The sequence below is a fragment of the Schistocerca americana genome, chromosome 3 (genome assembly GCF_021461395.2).
Source record: "Schistocerca americana isolate TAMUIC-IGC-003095 chromosome 3, iqSchAmer2.1, whole genome shotgun sequence".
NCBI classification, from domain to species: domain Eukaryota; kingdom Metazoa; phylum Arthropoda; class Insecta; order Orthoptera; family Acrididae; genus Schistocerca; species Schistocerca americana.
The window spans coordinates 905,291,304-905,310,043 of NC_060121.1; the positions used below are offsets into that span (position 1 = coordinate 905,291,304).

The following is an 18,740-nucleotide window of genomic DNA, read 5'->3' on the forward strand; positions in this document are numbered from 1 at the left end:
GCTACATTCTTAAGTGTTTGTAATACTTCTTTCTCCTCTGGCAAGTAGTATCAGCAGTGTTGTTAGATGTTAGTGGTTCATGAAAAAGTTGGGCAGTCCTCTTCTTAATATGTAATGTTGAACTCCCACATTAGACTTATTTTTAGGCTTACTACTTTTCCTATAGCAGTGTGGTAAACATAATTGATTATTTTAATGTTCAGGCACTTCTGGTGGTGTTAATTTTTGACAAGCAAACATCATTGGTAGACAATCATTATGTTTCTCAGAAATTGTTAATGTTATCTTAATATTAGTTTTGTTCTTCTGAATTTTGATTCAGAGAATGTGTTTCACTTTTATTGTAAGATATTTTTCCACACTCCTATGATGATCTATCCACATTTTTAAAGATGTGTGTGTGATACTACATCTATTGTTGGTTGAAGGTGCAAAATGTGTTTCTTATCTATAAATATCGACTACATAAAATTTTCTCATGATAAGATGTCCCATTAATGAGAATTGTGTTCAGGAAATTGATTAGCGGCAGTGTTCCTGTCAACCTTTCTTTTCTCTAAAGTAGGAATGGTTCTCTTGTTCTGTTCAGTGATTTCCGTGTACTTCGTTTTTATTGCGGTTTCATTTCTCTCCACTATGCACAGGACCCTGCATTGGCTTATACAAGGTGTCCCAAGAGGAATGTCAGTATTCAGTGGTGTGACAGGAATGATCATTCGAAGCCAAAAATTGTACTAAACGTGGCGTCTAAAACACAGACTTTAAGAGCTATGAGTTACTCGTTCATCTTTGCTACTGTGAAACACGTCTTTTCTGCTGAACAAGTGCTCATAACTCTTAATGTAAATATTTTAGTGCTTAATATAATAGAGGGAAACATTCCACATGGGAAAAATATATCTAAAAACAAAGATGATGTGACTTACCAAACGAAAGCGCTACCAGGTCGATAGACACACAAACAAACACAAACATACACACAAAATTCAAGCTTTCGCAACAAACTGTTGCCTCATCAGGAAAGAGGGAAGGAGAGGGAAAGACGAAAGGATGTGGGTTTTAAGGGAGAGGGTAAGCAGTCATTCCAATCCCGAGAGCGGAAAGACTTACCTTAGGGGGAAAAAAGGACGGGTACACACACACACACACACACACACACACACACACACACACACACACACACACACACACACACAGACACAAGCAGACATATTTAAAGATCATCTGCATCTTTGTTGGCTCTCACTAAAGTTATCCATCACTTGAAAGGTGAGTTGTTATTCTTTAAATATGTCTGCTTGTGTCTGTGTATGTGTGGATGGATATGTGTGTGTGTGTGTGTGTGCGCGAGTGTATACCCGTCCTTTTTTCCCCTTAAGGTAAGTCTTTCCGCTCCCGGGATTGGAATGACTCGTTACCCTCTCCCTTAAAACCCACATCCTTTCGTCTTTCCCTCTCCTTCCCTCTTTCCTGATGAGGCAACAGTTTGTTGCGAAAGCTTGAATTTTGTGTGTATGTTTGTGTGTCTATCGACCTGCCAGCGCTTTTGTTTGGTAAGTCACATCATCTTTGTTTTTAGATATATTTTAGTGCTTATGTTTACTAGACTTTTTTTGCTTTAAATGATCGTTTCTATCACTTGGTTTTGTTTCATGAAGTAGTTGGAAGTGATATACCTTCCATCTCTGTTTCATGCTGTTACTATAATGCTTAATGTAAAGACTGTGGTTTGCAGAGATGGGCACACAAGCCAGACGTTGATGTGCTCCGAGACTACATGGGACTGTTGATGGTGGGCCTAGCAGGGCAACCAAGAATGGCATCTGCATCTTTGTTGGCTCTCACTAAAGTTATCCATCACTTGAAAGGTGAGTTGTTATATCACCCTTATGTATAAGTATTTAGACATCTGTCAGAAGTATTTGAAAGTTCTTATAACATTACATGTTGCAGATATAATTCCGGTTGATTTGGTTGAGCAAATGTTGGACAATGTTTGTCTTCTGCTGCTGTCCTCCACTCGTGAAATTGTCGTTTCTTGTCTCAGTTACATCAAGATGTTTGTAACTTCCTTCCCACCAAGTATTGTCACACCAGCTGTGCCCACAATTGTAAGTCTATGAACTTTATGGTAGTGAATCTTTTGTATTTTGCCATACATTCTCTCTTCTGCCAAATATGATAGCATGACTTCTGTTCCAGGTAAAAAGTTTTGTAGGCATGACAGAAGATTGCAAACGACATTTTAGACTGAAGACACGGAACATACTTAGCAGATTTGTCCGGAAATATGATTATGACACAATAGCAAACATGATACCAAGCTCGGATACTGTCATGCACAAGCGATTAAAGAATATACGAAAAGTTCAGTCAAAGAAGAAGCGTGATAAAGAGAAAAGTGAGGTTGGGTCTTCTGATGATGATGATGAGGATGAACAATTCAAAATAAAAGGACAACCAAAGAGGTGTGTAACTTTTCCTCCTGTGTTGGAAATTTAAATTTATTGTAGGTGAAGAAGAGTTTTTTACATTCTCATTCTTCATCTTGTTTTTGATTTCTTCCCTTTTGCACCACCCCAGCTTAAAAGGTGAAGACAAATTCAAAGTTTTTTTTGTTTTTTGCCTCAATAACAGTTGCCCCACCATGTCTTTGATTTATGATAAGAGTTTTAACTGAAGCTTCAGTTAAACATTGCTTACCCTTACACATTCAGTTTAACTATTCTTCATCAAATATAGTCCTAAGGTCATTATTGCAACTCAAGAACAGAGGTAAAAAAATTTTCTTCAAGCATTTCTTGTCAAGTAAGTGTTATTACTAACCAGGAAAAAGATACCAGTTAGTTCATCGATCTCAACGTTTATAGCATGCAGCTTAAGGAGCAAAAACTGTTACTACTATTCCATGTGTAATTATGTTACATTGAAATGTCTCTGTTGTGATAGCACTCGCAGCGGCCCTGAGTTTTTGAGGTTTTTTTTCCACAGCTTTAATAAATTGTAGAAATGACATCACGTATAAAACCATAAGCTGTTTAATTTATTCTTTATTCTGCAAACATTTTTGGTTAAAGACTGTTATCTAGGACAGATTTTTGTTAACGTTGAGAGTTAAATACATCCGTTAAAATACCACATTGCCAGAAATATAATATTTATAGATAGTGTCAGTGCATCTACCTTTGAATGACTAAACAATATTTATAAACACTAAACTAGTACAAGTTTATATGCCAACTAGCTCTGCAGATGATGATGAAATTGAAGAAATGTATGACGAAATAAAAGAAATTATTCAGATAGTGAAGGGAGACGAAAATTTAATAGTCACGGGTGACTGGAATTCGGTAGTAGGAAAAGGGAGAGAAGGAAACGTAGCAGGTGAATATGGATTGGGGGTAAGATATGAAAGAGGAAGCCGCCCGGTAGAATTTTGCACCGAGCACAACTTAATCATAGCTAACACTTGGTTCAAGAATCATAAAAGAAGGTTGTATACATGGAAGAAGCCTGGAGATACTGACAGGCTTCAGCTAGATTATATAATGGTAAGACAGAGATTTAGGAACCAGGTTTTAAATTGTAAGACATTTCCAGGGGCAGATGTGGACTTTGACCACAATCTATTGGTTATGAACTGTAGATTAAAACTGAAGAAACAGCAAAAAGGTGGGAATTTAAGGAGATGGGATCTGGATAAACTGACTAATCAGAGATTGTACAGAGTTTCAGGGAGAGCGTAAGGGAACAATTGTCACGAATGGGGGAAAGAAATACAGTAGAAGAAGAATCGGTAGGTTTGAGGAGTGAAGTAGTGAAGGCAGCAGAGGATCAAGTAGGTAAAAAGACGAGGGCTAGTAGAAATCCTTGGGTGACAGAAGAAATACTCAATTTAATTGATGAAAGGAGAAAATATAAAAATGCAGTAAATGAAGCAGGCAGAAAGGAATACAAACGTCTCAAAAATAAGATCGACAGGAAGTGCATAAGGGCTAAGCAGGGATGGCTAGAGGATAAATGTAAGGATGTAGAGGCTTATCTCACTAGGGGTAAGATAGATACTGCCTACAGGAAAATTAAAGAGACCTTTGGAGAAAAGAGAACCACTTGTATGAATATCAAGAGCTCAGATGGAAACCCAGTTCTAAGCAAAGAAGGGAAAGCAGGAAGGTGAATGGAATATATAGAGGGTCTATACAGGGGCAATGTACTTGAGGACAATATTATGGAAATGGAAGAGGATGTAGATGAAGATGAAATGGGAGATACGATACTGCGTGAAGAGTTTGACAGAGCACTGAAAGACCTGAGTCGAAGCAAGGCCCCGGGAGTAGACAAAATTCCATTAGAACTACTGACGGCCTTGGGAGAGTCAGTCCTGACAAAACTCTACCATCTGGTGAGCAAGATGTATGAGACAGGCGAAATACCCTCAGACTTCAAGAAGAATATCATAATTCCAATCCCAAAGAAAGCAGGTGCTGACAGATGTGAAAATTACTGAACAGTCAGTTTAATAAGTCACGGATGCAAAATACTAACGCGAATTCTTTACAGACGAATGGAAAAACTTGTAGAAGTTGACCTCGGGGAAGATCAGTTTGGATTCCATAGAAATATTGGAACACGTGAGGCAATACTAACCTTACGACTTATCTTAGAAGAAAGATTAAGGAAAGGCAAACCTACATTTGTAGACTTAGAGAAAGCTTTTGACAATGTTGACTGGAATACTCTCTCTCAAGTTCTGAAGGTCCAGGGGTAAAATACAGAGAGCGAAAGGCTATTTACAATTTGTACAGAAACCAGATGGCAGTTATAAGAGTCGAGGGGCATGAAAGGGAAGCAGTGGTTGGGAAGGGAGTGAGACAGGGTTGTAGCCTATCCCCAATGTTATTCAGTCTGTATATTGAGCAAGCAGTGAAGGAAACAAAAGAAAAATTCGGAGTAGGTATTAAAATCCATGGAAAAGAAATAAAAACGTTGAGGTTCGCCGATGACATTGTAATTCTGTCAGGGACAGCAAAGGACTTGGAAGAGCAGTTGAATGGAATGGATAGTGTCTTGAAAGGGGGATATAAGATGAACATCAACAAAAGCAAAACGAGGATAATGGAATGTAGTCGAATTAAGTCGGGTGATGCTGAGGTAATTAATTAGGAAATGAGACACTTAAAGTAGTAAAGGAGTTTTGCTATTTGGGGAGCAAAATAACTGATGATGGTCGAAGTAGAGAGGATATAAAATGTAGACTGGCAATGGCAAGGAAAGCATTTATGAAGAAGAGAAATTTGTTGACATCGAGTATAGATTTAAGTGTCAGGAAGTCGTTTCTGAAAATATTTGTATGGAGTGTAGCCATGTATGGAAGTGAAACATGGATGATAAATAGTTTAGACAAGAAGAGAATAGAAGCTTTCGAAATGTGGTGCTACAGAAGAATACTGAAGGTTAGATGGGTAGATCACATAACTAATGAGGATTGGGGAGAAGAGAAGTTTGTGGCACAACTTGACTAGAAGAAGGGATCGGTTGGTAGGACATGTTCTGAGGCATCAAGGGATCACCAGTTTAGTATTGGAGGGCAGCGTGGAGGGTAAAAATCGTAGAGGGAGACCAAGAGAGGAATACACCAACCAGATTCAGAAGGATGTAGGCTGCAGTAGGCACTGGGAGACGAAGAAGCTTGCACAGGATAGAGTAGCATGGAGAGTTGCATCAAGAGAGGGGAAGAAAACCAATGTGCACTCCATGTGGATACCGGGGGGAGTCATTCCAGATGTGGAAAGGGTCCTTCCGGATGCCATGAAGGGTGCAGGGTGCACCCATCTGCAGGTGGTCGCTCATGTTGGCACCAATGATGTGTGTTGCTATGGATCGGAGGAAATCCTCTCTGGCTTCCGGCGGCTATCTGATTTGGTGAAGACTGCCAGTCTCGCTAGCGGGATGAAAGCACAGCTCACCATCTGCAGCATTGTCGACAGGACTGACTGCGGACCTTTGGTACATAGCCGAGTGGCGGGTCTGAATCAGAGGCTGAGACGGTTCTGTGACCGTGTGGGCTGCAGATTCCTCGACTTGCGCCATAGGGTGGTGGGGTTTCGGGTTCCGCTGGATAGGTCAGGAGTCCACTACACGCAACAAGCGGCTACACGGGTAGCAGGGGTTGTGTGGCGTGGGCTGGGCGGTTTTTTAGGTTAGATGGCCTTGGGAAAGTACAGAAAGGGCAACAGCCTCAATGGGTGTGGGGCAAAGTCAGGACATGCGGGGACCAAGCAGCAATCGGTATTGTAATTGTAAACTGTCGAAGCTGCGTTGGTAAAGTACCGGAACTTCAAACGCTGATAGAAAGCACCGAAGCTGAAATCGTTATAGGTACAGAAAGCTGGCTGAAGCCAGAGATAAATTCTGCCGAAATTTTTACAAAGGTACAGACGGTGTTTAGAAAGGATAGATTGCATGCAACCGGTGGTGGAGTGTTCGTCGCTGTTAGTAGTAGTTTATCCTGTAGTGAAGTAGAAGTGGATAGTTCCTGTGAATTATTATGGGAGGAGGTTACACTCAACAACCGAGCTAGGTTAATAATTGGCTCCTTTTACCGACCTCCCGACTCAGCATCATTAGTGGCAGAACAACTGAGAGAAAATTTGGAATACATTTCACATAAATTTTCTCAGCATGTTATAGTCTTAGGTGGAGGTTTCAATTTACCAGATATAGACTGGGACACTCAGATGTTTAGGACGGGTGGTAGGGACAGAGCATCGAGTGACATTATACTGAGTGCACTATCCGAAAATTACCTCGAGCAATCAAACAGAGAACCGACTTGAGGAGATAACATCTTGGACCTACTGATAACAAACAGACCCGAACTTTTCGACTCTGTATGTGCAGAAAAGGGAATCAGTGATCATAAGGCCGTTGCAGCATCCCTGAATATGGAAGTTAATAGGAACATAAAAAAAGGGAGGAAGGTTTATCTGTTTAGCAAGAGTAATAGAAGGCAGATTTCAGACTACCTAACAGATCAAAACGAAAATTTCTGTTCTGACACTGACAATGTTGAGTGTTTATGGAAAAAGTTCAAGACAATCGTAAAATGCGTTTTAGACAGGTACGTGCTGAGTAAAACTGTGAGGGACGGGAAAAACCCACCGTGGTACAACAACAAAGTTAGGAAACTACTGCGAAAGCAAAGAGAGCTTCACTCCAAGTTTAAACGCAGCCAAAACCTCTCAGACAAACAGAAGCTAAACGATGTCAAAGTTAGCGTAAGGAGGGCTATGCGTGAAGCGTTCAGTGAATTCGAAAGTAAAATTCTATGTACCAACTTGACAGAAAATCCTATGAAGTTCTGGTCTTACGTTAAATCAGTAAGTGGCTCGAAACAGCATATCCAGACACTCCGGGATGATGGTGGCATTGAAACAGAGGATGACACGCGTAAAGCTGAAATACTAAACACCTTTTTCCAAAGCTGTTTCACAGAGGAAGACCGCACTGCAGTTCCTTCTCTAAATCCTCGCACAAACGAAAAAATAGCTGACATCGAAATAAGTGTCCAAGGAATAGAAAAGCAACTGGAATCACTCAACAGGGGGAAGTCCACTGGACCTGACGGGATACCAATTCGATTCTACACAGAGCACGCGAAAGAACTTGCCCCCTTCTAACAGCCGTGTACCGCAAGTCTCTAGGGGAACGGAAGGTTCCAAATGATTGGAAAAGAGCACAGGTTGTCCCAGTCTTCAAGAAGGGTCATCGAGCAGATGCACAAAACTATAGACCTATATCTCTGACGTCGATCTGTTGTAGAATTTTAGAACATGTTTTTTGCTCGAGTATCACGTCGTTTTTGGAAACCCAGAATCTACTATGTCGGAATCAACATGGATTCCGGAAACAGCGATCGTGTGAGACCCAACTTGCTTTATTTGTTCATGAGACCCAGAAAATATTAGATACAGGCTCCCAGGTAGATGCTATTTTCCTTGACTTCCAGAAGGCATTCAATACAGTTCCGCACTGTCACCTGATAAACAAAGTAAGAGCCTACAGAATATCAGACGAGCTGTGTGGCTGGATTGAAGAGTTTTTAGCAAACAGAACACAGCATGTTGTTATCAATGGAGAGACATCTACAGACGTTAAAGTAACCTCTGGCGTGCCACAGGGGAGTGTTATGGGACCATTGCTTTTTACAATATATATAAATGACCTAGCAGATAGTGTCGGAAGTTCCATGCGGCTTTTCGCAGATGATGCTTTAGTATACAGAGAAGTTGCAGCATTAGAAAATTGTAGCGAAATGCAGGAAGATCTGCAGCGGATAGGCACTTGGTGCAGGGAGTGGCAATCGACCCTTAACATAGACAAATGTAATGTATTGCGAATACATAGAAAGAAGGATCCTTTATTGTATGATTATATGATAGCGGAACAAACACTGGTAGCAGTTACTTCTGTAAAATATCTGGGAGTATGTGTGCGGAATGATTTGAAGTGGAATGATCATATAAAATTAATTGTTGGTAAGGTGGGTACCAGGTTGAGATTCATTGGGAGAGTCCTTAGAAAATGTAGTCCATCAACAAAGGAGGTGGCTTACAAAACACTCGTTCGACCTATACTTAAATATTCCTCATCAGTGTGGGATCCGTACCAGATTAGGTTGACGGAGGAGATAGAGAAGATCCAAAGAAGAGCGGCGCGTTTCGTCACAGGGTTATTTGGTAACCGTGATAGCGTTACGGAGATGTTTAACAAACTCAAGTGGCAGACTCTGCAAGAGAGGCGCTCTGCATCACGGTGTAGCTTGCTCGCCAGGTTTTGAGAGGGTGCGTTTCTGGATGAGGTATCGAATATATTGCTTCCCCCTACTTATACCTACCGAGGAGATCACGAATGTAAAATTAGAGAGATTAGAGCGCGCACGGAGGCTTTCAGACAGTTGTTCTTCCCGCGAACCATACGCGACTGGAACAGGAATGGGAGGTAATGACAGTGGCACGTAAAGTGCCCTCCGCTACACACCGTTGGGTGGCTTGCGGAGTATAAATGTAGATGTAGATGAAACCAGTCTCAGGACTGAAGACCACAACAACAGCAACATATTTTTTGCATTATGTAACTTTTGCTGTTAACAAAAATCTTGACCGGATAATATTCTTTGACCAAGAACAGTCGCACAATAAAGTATAAATTGTACAACAGCTTAAAGTGTTACATGATGCCATTTGTGCAGGATTTTAGAGTATTGTTAGTGTTAATCTTTTTATTATTAGTTGCTTCATCCCAGTTGTTAGACATAATATAGCCTTGTTGCAGGGTGCATGATTGGTCATAGAAATGCTTGTAAGTGGTATAAGAAAATGAATTAAACCATATTTGATCCCATTTGGAACCATTGTGTGCAATGATTGTAGAATATGTTTGTAAAAAGGAAAAGGGATTCAGCAGTCAGTCACAAATCCAATCATTAGTTTTTGACTGTGTATCTTAATTTCAGCTGTTGAATAGCTATCTTCAGTACTAAAGAAATAACAGGCAATCACCCAAAAATCAGTACTTAAAAGATATAAATTAAAACCACACTGTGAAAATAGTATTGACAAAATTTGGTAGCATACCATCGAAGTTGAGTCATTTAGACTTTTAAAGCTTTTGACAGCATGTTGTTATACAACTTTTAGGGCGTACATGGCCTGATTCTAACTGTGGCTGTTGTTTGCAGAGTACAAGTAGTCTTGGCTTACATCATATGGGTAGAGCAATGCCTTCTATACCAGTAACATTGACTTAAAATTGCATGTACAGTTTTTTATAAATTTGATATTAATTTTTTAAAGAAATTAAAATGAAGTAACCTTTATTAGAATTAAAAATTTACATGTTAAAAGATTACAAATCATTGAGTTTGAGGATAAATAGCCACAAAATAACTGTGGAAGAAACTTTGGAAAAATATAAAACATTTGTGTGAAGCAGCATGTTTACATTGGTTTTAAAATAAAGTGTTGTGAACTTTCCATAAAACTTAGATGTTGATTTTGTTATGAACAAGAAGGGTTTTTCAGGAAATGGCCATACTATGCCACAAAGGAAATGGATCTGAAAAAGTTACTGAAAAGAGATAGTACTTTTATATAAGAGCTGTTAATATATTAAAATCTTCACCGTATGTGTTACTGTGCATATTTGCTGCCAAGTTCTTCAAGTGGCTAGTGACACCATCTCTCACTTGCTCTTCACTTCCTATTCACATGTAGGCTACAAAATAGTTATTCTTGGTGAACAGATAATTAATATTTGTATATTAATTGTATCTAGTTGCTGTATCAAAATGGAATTGAAACTCTATCACTAGTGTTAGAGGTGCTGAGTTGCAGACAGGTACAACAAAAAGACTGTCAGACAAAGCTTTCAGCCAAATAGGCCTTCATCAGAATAGACAACATTCACACAAACGCCTTGGCGCCAGAGGCTGTGGTTATGTGTATGAACTGCATCTCTCTCTCTGTGTGTGTGTGTGTGTGTGTGTGTGTGTGTGTGTGTGTGTGTGTGTGTGTGTGTGTGTGTGTTCTAGTTATCTATTCTGACAAATGTTACGCCTATCTGTGACTCAGGATCTCTGTTATATGGTGAGTAACAACTATCCTTTTCATATATTGTCACTATTATATCCTGGATTTTGCATTGTTTGATATCACCTGCACTAAATACTTGAAGTATTTTGCATGTGCTATGTTCACATTCCAAAGACATTCAACACGAATGAAGATAAATCTGATCTCGGTCAATGTTTAACAAACACTATTCAGTGACTGCCAACTTTAGCTAGCAGAAGCACTGTGTTTAGTTCATCTGTTAGTCAATAAATAATGTTTCTGCAGTACCCAGAAATATTGCTCCTGTAGGCTGCAGTACACAGGCTTGATTAGAACTACACAGGACTATCTCAGAACAAATAATGATGATGAAACCCTACTAAAGACAGCTTCTCTTTAGTAAAAAGATGACCACCAGTCTGTTAGCAGTAAATCAATGAATTGTGAATGTGGCCATTTAATCAGAGTGACAGTCAACCCAAGCAGTAAACCATTCTATCTTCAGACACCAGTGTAGCAGCATCATCCCTGTAGCATATGATGAGTTGCTGTACTGTAATTTAATTCTGGCATGACAAACTTGTTCTGCATCTTAAATTGTGCCTATTTGTAGTTAGCTAATTTTACAATGTTGAACATGACACCCAGCTGTCATTATGGTTCAACTCAAGGGCTTTTGTCACACACTGATATATGGCAAAGCAAATTTTTTCCTCCTGTCAGGATGCAGAAGCTTCAGACTCAATTAAATAGAACTTTCAAGCAGTTTGTACCTCATGTGTCATTCCTGCTTTCATAGGCATAGATGCACTAAGCACGTTGTTGTCTGCTATCTTAACTTGTCAGTAACTGAAAAACAACTTTTTGTAATGTGAAGTATTGAACTGATCCAATTAAGACGCATACAACACATGATGGCTTTGTCTTCATCGGTGTTTATTGAGATAATATACAGAATATACAATTAAATTAAGGGTATTGCTCATATGTTATAGAAATAACTTTTCAACAACTGTATATTTTCCATCATATGTAGCCATTAAGGGCTGCAGCTGCTCTTGTTTTTTCATATTGCAGTAAAATGGAAGAAAACATGTCTACGTTGATCAGTTCTACATTTCATTTAAATCTTTTCAAAGTGCAGCTAAAGTCCATTGTCTTCTTGGAAATTAAAAAATAACTTTTTCTGAATACTTAAATATTTATCATAAAATGGTTTCATTTTCTAAGATGACTTTAATCAAATTCGCACTTCTTCATTGACTACTAAGGCACTTTTATAACTTTGTTCAATTTATTTTTTATTTTACAGTATTGAAGAAATTCTTGCAGAGTCAGATGACTCTGACTTTGAAGAGCATTCTGAAAAAAGCAAAGTTGTTTCTAAAAGGAAGAAACAACCAGGCACATGGATCAAAGAGGATGAGGAGTCATTCATTGATTTTACTGATTCATCGGCTGCAAAGAGAATTACAGGTACTCTAGTGGAAAAAAGTTCAAAATTTTGATACACACACTCAAGCAGCATTTTGCAACAATGCCTATTTAGTTCCTAATCATTGCAGATTTATTCATATGAGTTAATATATTTGTTTATATTGTCTTAGCAAATTAAAAAGGATAAATCATTATTTTCCTACAATTTCAGCAACAAATCCACGTTCTGTAGTCTCAAAAGAAATCAAGAGGAAGAAGGCATCATCAGATTTCAAGGTTGCTTCTGATGGGAGGCTAATAATTACAGAGGACAGTGATGATGAAAATGAGTCTTCAAATAAATTTAAGAAGCTTCACTTGAGTGACTCAGAGAGTGGTGAGTTACAGTTTCATTTATTTTAATACTTTTCTTGTGAGTGATGCTTATTACTGTTTATGCCATATGGCAGACTATTGCAATGTTGTTTCAAGGAAAACTGATGGTGTTCATCACAGCTAACATCATACAGACTTGAAGTTAATTGCACAAATGCCCACACACATGTGAGCGCACATGCACACTCCCCACTTTGTGTGCACACCTACAGGCAGTGTTTTGTTTTGAATAATTTGTGCCTGTTGAAAATTGGTTTCTAATGAATTTGCTGCCATTAAACTATGTAAAAATTGCTATATGCATTTCAGCACCTGAGAGAGATTTCTGCAAAATATTACATTAAATATTGTACAAGTTTATATGCCAGCTAGCCCCACAGATGGAGAGATTGAAGAAATGTATGATTGGATAGAAGGGATTGTTCAGATAGTTAAGGGAGGAAAAAAAAATTAATAGTCATGGGGGACTGGAATTTGATATTAGGAAAAGGAAGGGAAGGAAAAATAGTAGGTGAATATGGACTGGAGCAAAGGAATGAAAGAGGAAGCCGCCTGGTAGAATTTTGCACAGGGCATAATTTAATCATAGGTAACTCTTGTTTTAAGAATTGTGACAGGAGGTTGGATACGTGGAAGAGACTTGAAGACACCGAAAGGTTTCAAATTGACTATATAATGGTAGGACAGAGACTTAGAAACCAGATTTCAACTTCTAAGACATTTCCAGGGGCAGATGCGGACTCTGACCACAATTTATTGGTTATGAACTGTAGATTAAAACTGAAGCTGTTGATTTTGTTGTGAACAAGAAGGGTTTTTCAGGAAATGGCCATACTATGCCACAAAGGAAATGGATCTGATTACCTGTAGTAATTTAAGGAGATGGGACCTGAATAAACTTAAATAACCAGAGGTTGTAGAGAGTTTCAGGGGAGTCATTACGGAATGACTGACAAGAACAGGGGAAATGAATATGGTAGAAGAAGAATGTATAGCTTTGAGAAATGAAATGGGGAAGGCAGCAGAGGATCAAATATGTAAAAAGAAGAGAGCTTGTAGAAATCCGTGGGCAACAGAAGAGATATTGAATTTCATTGAAGAAAAGAGAAAATATAAAAAAAAATTAAATGATGAAGGCAAAAGGTAATACAAATGGCTAAAAAATGACATCAACAGAAAATGCAAAATGGCTAAGCAGGAATGGCTAGAGGACAAATGTAAGGATTTAGAAGCACATATCATAAGGGGAAAGATAGATGCCATCTACAGGAAAATTAGGGAGACCTTTGCAGGAAAGAGAACAACCTGTATCAGTATCAAGAACTCAGACTGAAAATCAGTCCTAAGGTGGAGGGAGTATATAGAGGGTCTATGCAAGGGAGATGTACTTGAGGGCAGTGTTATGGAAAAGGAAGATGAGATGGGAGATATGATACCACGTGAAGAATTTGACAGAGCACTGAAAGATCTAAGTCGAGACAAGGCCCCAGGAGTAGACAACATTCCTTTAGAACTACTGATAGCCTTGGAAGTGCCACCCATGACGAAACTCTATCATCTTGCATGGAGTGTGTGAATAAAACCAGCTTATGTAATCACACATGGGCCTAGGTGGACTCACACTTGTCATCCTATCATGTCATCATAGTTTAGCCTCTTTTCCTAGTGTCTGGCATGGCATTGAGTGGTGTTTGCCTGTGCAGTGGCTGAACTGTCGGGGATGGGCCAGTGAAGTAGTGGCTGGCAATGTGTCTGTTACGAATCCATGAGTTCTGCAACCAGGAGTGGTGTGTAAGACTGCACACACGTTCTGTAGGTTTATTAATGAAGTGCTAAAGGCTCTAGACTTCTGTTATGTTACTTATACAGTGTTCTGGTAGCATAATCTCCACCAGAACAACATGAATGTCATCTTTTAAACTTTTTCCACTGCTCCACCAAGTATGGAATATTACTGAATCCTGCCAAATGCCTCATCAAAGCTAGTAAAGTGAGCTTTATTAGATTCAAGATATCTCTGCTGGTTCCACATGTCTACCTCTGGGATTGGTTGCCACCCTGAGAGAGTAACTTGTCCCTATGTTAGGGCGAAACCCACAACCATACCTCATCATGATAAAAGTATATCACTCCCTGCAGTCCTATGTGCCCCATAGTGCATGTTGTGCCCCATAGTGCATGTTTCCACACCTCTGACGTCCAATAAGTATCTTTAGGTTTGAAGCATACCAAGTGAGACTGACATGGCATGCATTACTCGCACATCCTATTGCTAAAGTCCCCTTACTGATCTTTTCAGATCTGTCAGCCCATTCTGTGTGTGCAGTTCTGTGGCAGCATGTCAATAGAGTCTTGGGAGCCCTTATCTTTTTCACTAAAAGATCAGCAGAAAAAGTGTTCTTGGCCTTCATTCTGTACAGAGCTCCTGGCTACCTATGAAGTCATAAATTATTTCAGGGTTTTGGTCAAAGGCTTTGTCTTCACCATATTTATGACTGTTGCCTTCTGAAATTCACATTTTCACAACCCCAGAACAACTATCCACCAGTCCAAATGAACCATCTAAATTTCATTGCCCAGTTCATGACCGAAATTCGGTACATCAGTGGTGCCAAAAATGTGGTTGGTGGTGCTCTGTCCAGAATTTGTGCCATATCTTAAGACCATAAATTTCAGTTGATGACAGTGGCACAGAACAATGGTGCAAAACTCAAGGACCTGCTGCAAGAAGTGTCAAGAGTACTGTGACAAAGCCACATTCTGGCCATGTCCGTACCTATCCACATTACTCATCACTACATATTCTGCATCACTATGCCATTGCATGTTCGACTTTTCCACACGTTCCATAGTTGGTGAAGTGGTGGAAAAAGTCTTCAAGATGACAGTTGTGTTCTTCTTGTGAAAATAATACCACCAGAATGTTTTAGATGTGGGCAAAACAGAAGTCTAGACCCTTTGGCACTTCATCAAGAAACCTGTGGAATGACTGCAGTGTTATGCAGCCCATATGACATGTAGGGCAATTCCAACAGTCCAGTGGTATTATGTTAACTGCTTTGTGTATATCCTCTGGCACCACTAGCACCTGATTGTAGACCTTGACAAGATCCAGTGTGAAAAGAAATGTACGACTGGAAAGACATTGTAACAAGCAGTGGTCGGGAATCTTCAGAGCATTCAGTGCTGGGCTGTGCTTGCTTGGACCATAACATGGAATTCTCCCTTTGCAATCCTAAGTTTGTCCAGACTAAGGCTCTGTGGTAGAAAGAATGTGGGAGGACCAGCTTTGGGGGTCCATCACACCCACTGGTCGCATAACCAATGGAAGTTCTGCTCAGAGGTGCAAGAGGGGAGGCAGTCCTGTAACAAATTTCACAATCAGACCACTGCACTGAATTAGTGGGCTGGTTCTTAATAAAGGTAATTGAACCCAGTCACAACTATGCTGCATATCAGGTATGACTTCATAGGAGGACAGAAAACCTAGGAATATAATTGGGTGGATGATGTCAGTGACAGCGAACTGCCTTTCGAAAGCTCGTCGCAAGCCTAGGTTCAAGTTTAATACCACTTAGCCTTGAACTGCTAAGGAGTGACATGTTTGCTGCAACCAGACTGAAGTTTTTGCAGGGTCCCCACTTCCTCAAGAGCGCCACAGAGAATACACATACAGCTGAGCCAATGCTGGAAAATAAAAAGGAAAAAAAAAAAAAAAAAAAAAAAAAAAAAAAAACCAACTGCAGCTTGGTGACTTTATCATGTGTTTCTGTTCCATTTATGGCCAATTTTCTGTTGCTGGCTTACCCTTTGGACAAGGGACACCTTATTCATCATGGACCATACAAACACATTTATATAATTTTTCATGTGTACACTAATGTTTCACATGAACAACAAAGTACACCATATTTTATATCAGAATTATACTAGCACACAGTAGCATTACACAGTAAAATACATACTAAAAATTCTCTATAACATAAATCCATTCCAAAAAATTTCGGGAAACTGGTGTGTACTTCACCAAAGTTCACCTGATGTGACAGTGGTGTAAAACCTGCCAGCTGTTTATATACAATGTGTGCTGCAGCTTTTATGCAGAAATTTTATTTCTATTACCTCAACTGCCTTTGTAAATCACAGTTAAATTGTGAAGTTTGTAACCAGTTTGATGCTGTAGTTATAGGAGAAAAACAGACTGAATTATGTCACTGAGTCGTGACAAAAGACACCCTTTTTATGAAATTTTTCGAGTTATTTGGACTTTCTCTCACTCCCTACTCATCAAGACTTTTGGTATTGCCTTCTCCAAAGAGTATTAAACAATTTTAGAACATAATAAAAGATGTCAGATTTAATTTCAATACCAGCAGAATATGGACTCATCTTCAATGCACCTCCACCTTGTCATTATCTTTATAGTGCTTATATGCTCGCATCCCAAATCAAAATATAATTTTTAAGATGTTTAGACAGGGTCTCTAATGAAAATTGTGGAAGAGAGTTGGCAGAAAACATTTTTTGTAAAAGTGGACAAAAGTAGTGATTTTTGGCATTTTTAGAATAATCATCAACTTTGCTCTCAACTTGTAACTATTGGAAAGCAATAGGGATATTAAATTTTCTACTCTAAGATTTTGTATTGCTGAGTTATTACGTACAAGGATTCAGATGTATACTGCAATTACTTACGGAGATATAAAAAGCTAAACTCCTACATTCTTCTGGGGTTTTGTTTTTTCTGACAACTTCAAATTATCCATATGCAAATAGCTCACAATTTTTTTTTATTATTATTATTATTTCACTTAGGAGAGCTCAAAACATTGTACAAGATGACCTAGTTCTATTTCTTTCAAGAAAATATTACTGGAGATATTATGTCTTGATGTTGCCAAAAACTCATGGGTGTTTTGTTGATAGGTGCACAATGGGGTCGAACAAATGACTATATCATCAGAAATACCAAATTAATGATTGTGAGACTTTACAAATGTTCACTGGAGGGAACATGTGTGATGTTCATGGAAAAATTTCAACAAAATGTATGATGGTCGTTTGGGAACCTGTAGACCATCTGGCATGGAGTGATCCAATTGCATTGTAATCATGAGGATATAGATCTGTAGACATGGCAAGAGGTTGCTCATTAGCAAACTAGATAGCAGTTACTATTAAAGTTGTGCATGACTAGCTGTTGAAGTGCACTCGCGATAAAACATGAAGATATGTTGTTTTAGCTCAGACGTTTAAAAGATATTGTATCATTGTGGCCATTTATGCCCATTATGTGTATTTGTGTTGAATGTGAGCTGCTAGTCTTTGTACTGTGTGCTGACCTTATGCAAATCGTCCTACGTTTTGCAGCAAACTGAATTATCTGTGGACAGCCTTAAACAGCTGCAGATGTTATCTACCCTTTCATTTATTTCATTTATACATAGTATTAACAGTAACAATCCCATTACACTTCCTCAATGTATGTTGGACACTACTTTTACTTCTGACTCTTGCACTTTTAAGAAAGATGTATTGGGTTCTTTCTTGCTAGGAAGTCTTCATTCCCATTGCATACCTGTTGCAATACTCAGTAAGCACATATTTGTTTGCTTGGTGATGTAACTGAACACTTTGAAAGGCTCTTCGGAAATCAAGAAAAGTAGGGGCAACCTAGCCTCCACAATGTAGAAGATTCTAGATTTCACTAATGAACAAAACAAGCTCGGGTTCTCTCGATCAGTGCACTTTTGTAACTTTATTTTGTAACTTACAGATCATGTAACATTAGTAGTTTGTGATTTCCTTTTTTTGTGTCATAAGTAATAACTGTTTTTTTACTGCCACCCCCCCCCCCCCCCTCCCTCCAAATTTTCCTGAAATGTCTGAGCTCCTTTGTCAGATCTTGACAAGATGAGTGTGTAGTTCAGGTAACAAAATCACATACTTGGAAGTTTTGGTTGCTTACATCCCAGTACATGTGCTTCAAATTTTTCCATGAAGCTGCAATCAATGAACATAGATGTCTGTTTGTCACCATCCCATACATATGGTCATGAGATTTGTTGTTCACTTTGAAGTATGTGTTCATTGGACAGTATTTTTACAATTGTATTTTCAGCAGGAAATAATCCCATTTAGCTGTTTCAGTACCCCATTTAATAGAACTATGGCGAATGTCATCACTTGAAAGCAAACCAATATGTCCTCTGGCTACACACTATCCAAGTTAGTGTATTAATGAAATGTCAAATCCTTGATATAATCAGACCACATGTGACCCTGATAGTGTAATCTAATAGTGTAATCAAAAAC

General features: G+C 39.0%; 1 protein-coding gene across 1 annotated transcript in view; it reads left to right on the forward strand.

Moving 5' to 3' along the window:
* The window catches only part of LOC124605409 (RRP12-like protein), a 135,678-nt gene that overhangs the window by 108,066 nt on the left and 8,872 nt on the right, over positions 1-18,740 (forward strand). Inside the window, exons 16-20 of the mRNA XM_047137060.1 lie at positions 1,736-1,868; positions 1,954-2,111; positions 2,203-2,468; positions 11,926-12,089; positions 12,262-12,426. Of these exons, the coding sequence (XP_046993016.1) occupies positions 1,736-1,868; positions 1,954-2,111; positions 2,203-2,468; positions 11,926-12,089; positions 12,262-12,426 (886 nt within the window). The remainder of the gene's footprint in view (positions 1-1,735; positions 1,869-1,953; positions 2,112-2,202; positions 2,469-11,925; positions 12,090-12,261; positions 12,427-18,740) is intronic.